The sequence below is a fragment of the Rhea americana genome, unplaced genomic scaffold (assembly GCF_003343005.1).
Source record: "Rhea americana isolate MKP2758 unplaced genomic scaffold, rheAme1 scaffold_86, whole genome shotgun sequence".
NCBI classification, from domain to species: Eukaryota; Metazoa; Chordata; class Aves; order Rheiformes; family Rheidae; genus Rhea; species Rhea americana.
The window spans coordinates 683,844-695,913 of record NW_028187044.1 but is presented as its reverse complement, the minus strand read 5'-3'; the positions used below and the strand labels follow the sequence as shown (position 1 = coordinate 695,913).

General features: G+C 39.7%; 1 protein-coding gene across 1 annotated transcript in view; it reads right to left on the bottom strand.

The window, feature by feature from the left end:
* The window catches only part of NRG3 (neuregulin 3), a gene marked incomplete at its 5' end in the record, with an annotated part of 396,892 nt that overhangs the window by 30,624 nt on the left and 354,198 nt on the right, over positions 1 to 12,070 (bottom strand). Inside the window, one exon of the mRNA XM_085323677.1 lies at positions 803 to 905. Coding sequence (XP_085179803.1) covers positions 803 to 905 — 103 coding nt within the window. The remainder of the gene's footprint in view (positions 1 to 802; positions 906 to 12,070) is intronic.

Below are 12,070 nucleotides of genomic sequence, written 5' to 3'. Positions count from 1 at the left end.
ATTCAGATAAGCATCCAAACTTTTAAATATGGCAAACCTCCACATTTTTAATATTCAGCCACCATGACTAACCTAATGCAAGTGCCATTTATATTGATGTTTATTCTCTCATTAGCTCCAGCTGGAATGGAATAGGGAAATGACACAYATACAGAACATATATATAAATACAATGGCATTGACATGCATGTCATGTAATAGCTATGAAGTTTTTGCAACTCAAATTACATACAAAACAATAAATATTAAAAGATAATGATCAGTTACGAAGAGAAAGAAAAACAGAGTAGAATATTTCACTTGAAAATATTTTAGTACAGATGATTCCACCATACCTGGATAGTTTAAGGTACTTGCATATTAGAGATATTCGTTAGGTAACTACATTAGCAGTTTACAAACAATTACCTACAAATTACCATGATCTGCAGTAAACCTCTTGCCTCACATTTGTTTCTAACTCACCTTTGTACTCAGAGCACAGAAATAAAGGGGACATTAAGGGATGTACAACAAAATGCAAAAAGATGACRGGATGATTAACCTTTTATTTTTGAAAGAAGAAAGTGATTATCACACTGGTACTAAAAGGCACTTCTTTCCTGATATCAGAAAATAGGAATATGTATTACTCTTGTTTACTTCTGTTTGTTTGTTTGACTTAGATAATCCAGCCATGCAGAACTGTTCCAGCCTGTCCACAGGTAAGGACAGCTTCAAAAGGAGGCGAGAAACTGAAGAACTGGGAAGCCATAGAAAGGACAGAAACTAAGTAACAAATACAGCAGAGGAAGGCTCTTACTTTGTTTTGAAGTAGAACGCTGCACAAAGCATGCCCACTACGACTATGCCAAAGACGATACAGGAAACAGACAGCACCTGGCGCTGGTACACTTCTTCGCTCTCTGTGAACAGCAAAATTGAGAATTATGAAAGCATCAGAAAACAATACTTGTGAAAAGCGGATTTCAGTGTGTCATGGTTTCAATAATGGGCAAACATGAAAGATTTTGCGAGATCTGGACTGGCATGATCCTCAACAGAATGGACGCTTCCCTGAACCCCCCGTCTAGATAAGGTTCGTATTGACTCTTAGGAAAGTTTTAGAAAATAGTTCTCAAAGACACTGAAAGACACATAATCAAAAATATCTGGAAATTTTAATATTATCTTTTTCTACATGCTATTTTTCAGCTGTTTAGAAAACCATACTGCTACTGTCAATAGGATAAAGAGCTCCATAACCATGGGGTTTCTCTGGAATCAGGCAAGATCCATCAGAGCTCTCACACAGTCCCACATGACTCAACATAATTCTTTTTTAGCTACCAGAAAAATATAAGTTTTGATTTGATTGAACAGTGATTACAATCTCATGCTCCCACGTCATTCCCTGTACTCAAAGCTTATGTACAACACAGCACAGTGAAAAAATTAATTCAATTGAGTTGGATGGAATCCAAGGACTGCTATGGTAATTTGCACCAGACATTGCTTTCATGGGAGTTTCTATTTTTTTAAAGTAATTTCCTTGATAAACCTCATCATCTTCCAATTAATCTGAAAACAGGAACAGAATGAAAATAAAAAGAAAAAAAGTTAACAAAACAAAAAAAAMCATTCATGACAGCAAGCAGAAGCTGATAAGGCAACTGGAGTYTCACACTCTAAATGTGTGAATTTATCAACAGTTCTTTAAATGTTAGATTTTATTTGGATTATTTCAACTACTTTTCTAGTCCAAAGTGCCAAATTGATTTGTTTTTCTTGAGGTCAGTATCTCCAGACATACAACATAAAAAATGATCTTTTATTATTTTAGGGAGAAAATGTAAACAAGTATGATTATCAAAGCATGGTTTCTTTTCTAGGTTAGAGATCTTCAGTGCAGACCACCATCAATATGAATACCAGCCCCATGAGTCAAGTAGGTAAGTGACACCAATCAGAGTCTTAGATTCACAATAAAGAAAAGTTTGCAAGACAGCATCAAGGTGAATCTAGGCACGTACTGAAAGGTCAACACCTAACTAAAACATCAGCAGACCACGCTGGTTTTATTACAACGACTGCAAACCACACAGTGTCCCAATAGGTACTAATTATTATTTTTTTCCAAGAGTAGACRTACAGAAATTTGGAAGCTTAAACAGTTATCTGTCTCTAGGAGAAGTCGCAGTGTCTTTTCTGTTAATCGTAACCTATTTCAATAYGTTACAATACAGTGCTTCAGAACCCACTTCCAAAATAAAAATGTCCTCAACTCCTGTTGACTTTTTTCCTCATCTGAGAGTCTAAAAATACTTTTTCAAATGTCTTTAAGCAAAACAAATAGAGTAACTTAYACTTTTTACTTATCTAAAATATAACTGAAAATGTGTAGGTCAATAGAAAATCCTGATAATACTGCAGTAAACCTGATTCCATTAGACTTTCAAGCCCATTTTTCATTGGCCTGTAGAAAATCCAGACCTGTGAGGTAAATTCTCTTTGCTGCTGTACTAAATTTTTTTTAGACTAGTTTTTGTAAATCCAGAGGTATGAATCTTCCATTTCCGATACTGCACATAACGGTTTAAGCAAACAACATCTATATTCTTAGTTTGAGATGGATCACGCTGCTGTAGTTAAAGAGCTGTGGAGTTCAACAACTGTTAATGTATTCTGCCTGAATGCTAATCTCAGTTTCTACTGCCTAAGATCTTGCACACCTATGAACTATAGCTTTACTCAGGTATTTTATAAAATTAAAAAAATGTATATGATTGGATTAAAAGAAACTGATCTAAGTCAGCTGTGCAAAAAAGGYTTAATTCTGTTTTCCTTTAAGCCTTCATTAAGGACTTTCCTTTTTTCTTCTGTTATTTTTTGAAAACCGGTGGGTTTTGTGCAGCTGTGGTACTTTGTCCTGAATAGCAATCACTGCCTTGTTAAAGATGCTTTAAAATATATCTTACCAAGATAAAAGCATTTCAGAGACTGGACAATATTATCTTGCTCAAACAACTATGTGAAGATTTAAGTCTTTTGTATAGCGAACTTAATCCCTCTCACTAGCTTTCAACACATGCTGATCAATGCTTTCTTTTCCTTTTGTTTACTTTATACAGTGCATATTTAGAGAACTGCTTATTGATTAATGTTACCCTATTTTTGGACACTTCTGTTCATCTTTTACCTCCTTTAAATCTTTGTTTATGTATTGGACTCCACTGTTTTTGCCTTCAGCATCTTAAAGTACCATCAGTTAAGTATTTTTCCATTCTCTAATCCTCCGCACTGGCTTCTTAAAAACCCATTCTTATTGAGAGAAATTTAATCTGCATCTGCAAACTCTGAAGGTCTTCCCATTTGTTACCTTGATTTAACCATCCCCCTGCCTGTGCATTGCTCTAAGCGCGTACGGCACCGCTGAGATCCGCCCCAGCTGAGGGGAGCTGAGGAGGCCCTTACAAGCAAACAAATCCCTCGGGGATAAGGCAGAGCGCTGCAGCTGCATCCCGCAGAGCACCTCTCTGCTCACAGAACAGAGCTTGCCATTCAAAGTGTAAGAAAGAACTGAAAACCCTTCTCCATGTTTGAAGATGTGCATCAATCTGTGCATACGTGTGTTTACACTCTGGAAGAAACTTTCCAAGGTAATATAAAGAGTCTCTTGTTATTCACATACATTCCTTGTGAAAAAAATCACCTTAATTACAGTCCAACAAAATAAATATTCTAAGCAGAGGACCTCTCAGTTAATGAGAAGCCAAGAAAACTTATCAGCTAAAAAACCAGAATATGAACTGATGTGGATATCCCTGGATAATCCAGCTAATGAGGGGAGACTACAGAACAAATTCCACCAAGAATTCAAATTGCACAAGAGACATAACCTTTACTAACAAAAATATAACCGCAGAATATCGGCCTGAAAGAAAAAACATTTAGATACAGACTGTTTTATTTAATGAAAATTATGGAATGAATCAACTTCCCAAAACACAGAGACAGGACAAACTCACACGGGACATCAAGCTTCATGAAAGGTTGAGTCCCAACAGGCAAATCCTACCTAATTCACCATGTGCACCACTGCACTTCGATCCCTTTTTATTTATACTACTGACTCTTTCTTACCTTCATTCCTGTAGCAAACTTCTCATGATTTGATTACTCATTTTTTTTGCAGCTTATCTGACACACCTACTAACATTACAGAATAGTGCTTCCAGTGACCCGTGGAAACAAACTTTCTCCCAAACCCTTTAAGGGCATATGCACTACTTCATGTTAAGTATCATGTTTTATTCTAATTGTCAGGTATCTTTATTAGTCATTGAATTTTCTTCCTTCAGCTTTTGTCTTTATTTTGACTGGATGGAATTTCCTTTTTAAAAGAGTTCCAAACACTTAGGTTCACAAATTAGAAACAGAAGATTGTATCCAGTATTACCTACAAAAGGACAAAGTCAAGGTTAATAGAGCAGATTCACTTCTTGGACTAGAATCAGACCAAGCTAACTTCTATTGGCAAAAGTTCATACAGCATTTAAGTGTTTCAGTAGTGATTCTCTCTTGGGAAGAGTTGTACAACTCTGACTGTAATGAGGATTAAAAAAAATACATTTTCTTGTCCTCATGGAAAGTCTGCAGTACAATGACCTTAATGAAAGTAAAGAGAACTAAGTTTTGTCTATTATAATTATATGATAATTTCATGATACTATACATTGTTTGACTATTGATATTTTTATACTAGTGAGATAATTTTCTGTTTAAGGAAAAGGCAGAAGAGGAAAGGATAAGTGTTCAACTTGTCTGAATGACCTATTTTTGAGTATTTGATTCTACAGTTTTAAGGCTGCGTTAGCACTAGTTTTGTACAGAATATTAAATATGAAGCAATGAATTAAGTATAATGTTAAAGACTCATCATGAAAAAGTGATGCAAATGCCTAAACCCGAGCCCTCCACTTTTTTTTGTCTCATTCTGTCTGCAAAAAGGAAAAGAGATGAGTGAATTTCATATACGAATATCATAAATACACTTAYAATTGGAATGAACGTATCCGTATTCTCAGCACCCATGGAAAGTGCCACTGTTACGATGCAGTGTTTTGATAAACATTTTTAAACAGCAAGGCAGTAATTCTGAAAGTAAATTAATTTAAAATTTGGTTTCCTACGAAACAATCATTTCCTTCAAGCTGCAGGCAACTTCAGAATCGTGTCAACTCTAACCAGCACTCACAGCTAACAACCATTCAAAGCCTTAGCTGAGCACTTTCAGTGCAACAAATTTATTAAATCTCAGGCTTGAAGTAGCTCCATAAGAAGCTAAGGGATGAGAGGTAGCTTTCACCTTTTAAAGAAAATGTCTTGAGGAGTTTTTATRTATTGCCAATTTATGGCTAAGCCAAGGCAATTCTATTAGGAACTTTATCTATTTTCATTTTATTTCCAAGATTGATGATGTCATTCATTTATCAGCAAAATGCATTACCTAAGTCTCACCTGCTGCTGCTGCGCATGTGTGCGTATTCTTTTTTGAAAGATTCAAATCCATTTATAATGGCAATTTCAAGTTTCTTAAATAAAGATCTACTGTCACTGAAGCAAAAGATCCTCACCTAGTAAACAGAGCAGTCCTAGTAGAAGTCAAACACCATCTTTTTTTTGTCATTTTTGAAACAATTTGAATATGAATGCTTTACGTTGAGTTTGCTAAGTATGTAAGAGAAACAGAAAGAGAAGGCTGCTCCTCTCCCTGCCCCAAGCTAGCTTCCCGTCAGCATRGAGGGCAAAAACGTTCGCTGGGCAGTGCTGGCTGCCTAGGGGACAAAATCTTAAGCAGTATTTTAGCCAATGGGCACTGAAAAAAGGGTAAACCTGTCTAATCTGTAAGGTTCTGACAGCAGTCTCTGCCTGAGCGACTGCCTGCATTTTTGCTGATGTATGAAAGGGAAAAGCCCTAGGGAGCACCTTCAAGGAACAGGAGCCCTGAAGAGAGAAACTTCGTGGTATCTGGTAGACAGAAAAGGAACAGGATGAAAGGCCTGAAACATTTAATTTTCATTTTATATTAGATCACTTTTGAGGGCATTTATACAAAAAACACCCACATCAGCTAGCTGAAGAAATGGTAATAAGGTATGAAAGTCTGAATAAACCAACTATATCCAAAGGAGATGACTTCTTGCCCTAATCTAATGTGAAAACTTGCAGCTTTGAGATCCAAAAAAGAAACAAACACACGAAAAACCTTTCCCTCCCCCCCAAATTTAAGATCTAATTAAGTTTTTCCTGGGTAGTAAGGATTGTGCATGGCCTCATATGCTTTGGCATTCCTGCACCAGAGCAGAAATTGAGAAAGAAAATGAACAGCTCTCGGCAGACAGGAATGGGGAAGCCACTGGCATTTGCAACGAAACAGCGTCCCTTTTCGCAGAGACAGTATTACACCTGAAATGGAAGGGGATGGGAGCCCACAGACCACGGTTTTTGTCACCTCCCATTGCTTGGTGCAGACTAAGTGCTGACTGAGAGTAATATTTAAGTCATGAAACCAAATCTAAGAGATGTAATTGTAACTCAGTGAACCATCAGCACTGCATCGTAGGCAGTATTCCACTTACTAGTTTCTGAAGAGAGGAAGCTCTAGCTTACTATCTGCCTGTGTTACCATGAACGAAGACAAAAGAGATATCGGGCATAGGAGCAGCGGAGAGGTATCTTAATTTTTGGCTGCTTCTTGACACCTTCCCTTCATCTTCYCTCACTGATTTTGTTATCTTTCCTTCCCTTTGCTCTTTTTTATTACAAATCTTAGAACCAAACACTGTCTTGCACTTTTTAAATGTCTTCCCTGCAATCGTTTTTTCTCTATCAGCAGCATGAAAAATCTTCCAAAGTGAAACTTTCATTCAGCATTCATTCTTCTTGTAATACCACCTTTTACTTCTGCTAAGTCCACATTCACAGGGGCTCAGCTGGGCCTTCCAGCTCCCCTAAGGCTTTGACTTTACACTGGTAAATGGAGAAAGCAGAAGGAAGGATATTCAGACACAAGCTTCCTGAATGAGTTATTTTAGAGAATATTATGGTTTCTTAAGATATGGAGTTTGTATTAGCCCCTACGTACGTGTACACACACACACATATAGAGAGAGAGACTGGCTAATCCAAAGTCCGTAAACGCAACGCACACTGGATCAGATGCATCATTGCTCTCTAAAGTAATTTTCTGTATCACTCAATACTGACAATTTCTGAGATGTTTATTATGTAAAAATATTATGGCTTTATAAAGCAATAACACTGTTTAATTCTGGCTTAGTATTTGGATAATTCCTTAGCTCTGACCATGGCTAACATCTAATACAATAATGCCTGCACTTCCTAGCTGATATTTTATTTGCTGTCAAAGCTTGCATTGATATTACCAACACAGSCCTATCACTGAAATTTGGCCTTTTATATTCTGTATCTTGCTCATTTGCTAATATTGAACATTTCACTCAAATTTTGAGCTAATATAAAAAATGCCAAAGTTACATTTGACAGTTATTGTTCATAGTTACACTGTCACAAGCTGCCATTAAGTCAAGCAATATCAGACTTAAATGCTGTCTCTGTTTTGACTGTTGCTGTTTTAACCAGTGTACTTTGGTAAAAAATTTTCCAAGATTACAGCGCTAGCAGTGACAAGGGAACCTCAGAAGATGATCGCTAATAACCCGAAGCCGTTTTTGCCCTTCCTGCGGCACTGCAGCAGAAGCCCGGCGTTCCCGGGGGAAGGCCCCGGGGGAGGGGGAGGGAGACGACAAGGCCGGACCCAGCCACGGCGSCCGGCGGGAGCGAGGGACGCTGCGCCGCGACTGGCGCCCAGCCTACGCTGGCAGCGAGGAAAGCAAGGCCGGCGACCCCGGGCAGCTCTGCCCTCTTTGGTGCTCCAGAGGCAGGTCGCCAGCGGGAGGGACAGCACGTCCAGGTGTTCACGCTGAGCGCCGGCGGCAGCAGCGCCGGGAGGCAACCGCGCGCCGGCCCCCAGGAAAGCCGGGGCCGCGGGCGAGCCGGAGGCTGCCGAGACCGCAGCGCTCCAGCGTCAGCTTGCGCGCGCCCAGCTGCCGGCACGGCTGCAGTGCCAGCTGGACTAGATTCCCGCGGCTTACAAGGGTGAAGAGGGGATTAAAGTCTTTAGCAACTGCCATCCTGCAGGACATCAGTAATCCACTCCAACTGTGTTCCAAGTTAAAAGRAAGCTCAAAAAATACTTCAGGAGACAGTTTCCCAGTTCATGCAGCTCCTCTTCCTGCCTTCCCAACTTACACAAATGCACAATACACAGTTCAGTCTCTCTGTGTGACTGCATTTAGGTGAGTTTTAAACACCGTTGTGATTCAAAACTCAAAGAAGGGATGTGAACGTATGCTTAAAGGTAAGCATGTACATAAATACAAATACATTTTTTACTAATAGATTTTTAGATTTCAAAATCCATTACTCAGCAGATTCTTTCACGAGTCAACCATACATAAGCRTCAGAAAAACCCTCATAAACTTGCCATTTCAAAAAGATGCACGGTTASCTAAAATCACACAGTGTGACACAACTTCTGCCAATCTACAGAGGCAATAAAAATTAATTTCAATAAAAACAAAAATAATTTCAGAATGAAGTTAAAGTTACTCATTCAAAATAGAATAAAACAAACAAAATAAGAAACGKTCCCTGGTCCTGAGGAGGTTATTGAGAAGCCAGAGCCAGCAGTGCATAGCAAGAGGACAAGAGACACCAGACAGTATGTTAAACAAGGCAGGTCCCCCCTGCATATAAGGAAGAACTTCGTCAACGCGAGGACAGTCAAGCAGCAGACCAGGCTGCCCAGAGAGGTTGTGTAGTCTCTGTTTTTGGCAACAYGCAGCTGGATGAAGCCCTGGGCAACCTGGCCTGATCTCAGAGCAGACCCTGCTTGGAGCAGCAGGTTGCCCAGGGACCTCCCGAGGGCCCTTCCAACCCAAATTACTCTTCGACCCTTTGAAAGGAAGCAGCTTGCCACACATCACTGCGCGGCACGCTGAAGGACATATTACACCAGTGTCAAACACTGCCAGGTGAACTCTGACCAGTAGTGCAAGAAACAAGCATTTCTCTGCCGAATGCCTGGGTGCTGTCACGTCTGTAGCGACACTGGCAGCGCAGGGACAGCATGCCAGCTTTTGATGTGCTTTATAATGCTTCTGCTTAGGGTAAAAGTCATTTTTATCTGAAATTTGCAGATGGAAGTGCTATGCCAGAAGTAAGCACTACCTGAGATTCATTTTAGCATTAAGCTCACTGCACTAGCCAGTMAGGGCAAAGTGCTTCCCAATTCACTCGATGCACCCATCCTTTCTGTACCCCTCAGCTTCATGTCTTTCAAAAATATTCCTATTGTTTTCTGCAGCAGTYGTAGAATCACAGAATCAGKAAGGTTGGCAGGGACCTCTGGAGATCATCTAGTCCAACCTMCCTGCTCAGCAGAGTCACCTAGAGCACGTTAGACAGGGTTACATCCAGGYGGGCCTTGAMTATCTCCAGAGAAGGACTCCAGAGAGGAGGAAGGAGTCACGATGGACAGTTCATGACTGYAGGTCCAAAAGGGGGCTGAGCCTTGAACAAACACTGCTGTAACACCRCCGCTCTGAGCACAGCTTAAGGCGACGATCAAGCAGACGTGGAGAGGCTGCACAGAACTCCATGAGCGAGGAGAGCTGAGCCGCATGCAGCACCCTGGCTTAGTCAGGTCTCTCTGTGACCTATTCTGCTATTCCACCCCGGTGAGACAGGTATTTCCAAAAGCCGAGCTAAGGTCCGAGGTAACAGAGGAAGCACTTCAAGGGAAGTGGTAGGTGACAGCTGCTGCCTTGCCAAGGCACAAAAGTAAATGGGGAAAGAAAGCAAGGGAGTAGTGGGGACTGCAGAAGACAGTGCCATTAACGCAGCTTCATGCAAYGGAGTAACTGTGAGAGTTCCTGGAGACCCTTTTTCAAGTGCAACTGAAGTTTCACACACAAAAAAAGACTCCCTTTCTGACTGACCTGCTGCCTATGACTTTGTAAGTCACTGTTCTGCCAYGTAAATACGAAGTTTCTCTTGTTTAGAAAGTTACTCACCTTCCTATTTTCTTCAGCAGCTTTATATAGTTATCATTAATTCTCCCACCAATCATCTTTAATTGCAATATTATCAAAAAAACAGATGGACAATCCCTGCATGTCTTAACTGTCTTTTGAACTTTTTCTTTGCCATCAGACATTGCTAAAGCCAAGAGCAATGCACTCTCTTCCCGGTTGCTCTTTGCACATCCTCTTTGCCTAGTAGAATTTGTTTTGCCTCTTTGAGTAGCAATAGTGATCATATTCTTTCAGATGGCCATTCTTTACCTACCGTCTTMATGGGAAATATATCTAAAACGTCATCAGAAAACACATGAATCATCAAGTTCCCAACATATCACCACATCAARTAGAAAAAGGTACAAAGTGAAAATAAATACATTTAGACTGATTAGATTGGTAGATTGATCTAAATTAAATCATGCTTTCCAACTATGACTGGAACAGGCTCTAAAACAGCCTTCCAACAGCAGCTTGCAGAGGTGGGGCCTTTTAGAGGTGAAATTTGATCAAATAACATGTGAATAGCTGAGAACTAGACTCCCCTGCAGCCCTGAACCCCAACCCCACCTCTTTTCACTTTGTAGTTTTGATCAGGCCTTTCATTGCATTACAATTTCCACRTTATTAATACTCATTTTTTGAGTTGGAAACAAATATTTAAGTGGTGTTTTATGTGAATTCACCTAGGAAATTCACTTTCTGAGACTCTTGTGCAGAGTAGAGCGAGAATCACTAGAAATGGTGGGACAGACTGTGGTCTGCTTTGCGATGCGCAAGAGAGATTTCACTCAACACTCTGAATCATACTGGTGTAAAACAAGATCAGAAAATGTATGACATGTGAGAGTGTGTATGTTGCTTGGGGCAAGTTCCATCATTCACACGTGAGCTTCTCTCTTACATTTTCTTGTAATTGTTTCTTAGTGAACCGATTATCTATGTCCAGGCACTGGGACTTGGAACATCAAGTGTTCCAATAAAGTAGAATCAGACCTTATAAAATACAGAAGAGAAAATCAGCTCTCAGTTGTGTGTCCCAATTATGCAAAGCCTTCACTAATCATGCCTCCACTAGGTAATGCCAAGCATCAGCTCGTTAGCAATGTTTTCACAGAAGCAGACCCAGCAGTAGAAGAAAGCAAGTGTTTTCCCAGGTGAAGACTTGTGAACCCCATACCACGACACTTTGAAAGAGTCCTGGGAATGCTGACCATGATGCTCCCTGAACAGATTGCCTATTTGCCATTATCTGAGTTTCCTACTCCATGCCTTACCCCTAGCCATCTCTTAATGAAAAAATATACTGAGTAATTTCTTCAACAAGAGGGTTTTTTTTAAAAAATATTTTTTCACAAAATATTGTGTTTATATTGTAGGTATAAGATCAGCTAATTTTCATAACTTTACACACCAAGGAGTTCTGACCTATGACATTTTAATTTATACAGAGAATCATAATGGACTCCATCAGCTGCTGTGGATGCCTTCAAATTCATCGAGTCCTTGAGGTCATTTATGAGATACTGAACTTCAGTAAGTGACTATGCCTAAATGTCCATATCTGCTTCACTGAATTCACAAGCATGAGCCAGTCAATGGGAAATAATTTATGGATAACTCCTGTGCCTGCAATATATTCATGGCTTACTATAAGTTTTCCTAACTCCATATTTTTATAAAGATTAGTAAATTTTATTCTATCCTATGAATAATATAGAAATAATCCAAACCCAGAAACCTAAACATTTTAAATCATCATTCATAAAATTCCATCTGTGCAATCCATTTGCAATTATATCCAGCCCAATTGCAAAATACTCTGAAAGCCAAACTTCCTCCTGGCAGGCTGCCTCACATTATGATATATACCTTCCACTAAAACCCACAAATACAAATCACCCTATATATTAGCCAGGACATCTCA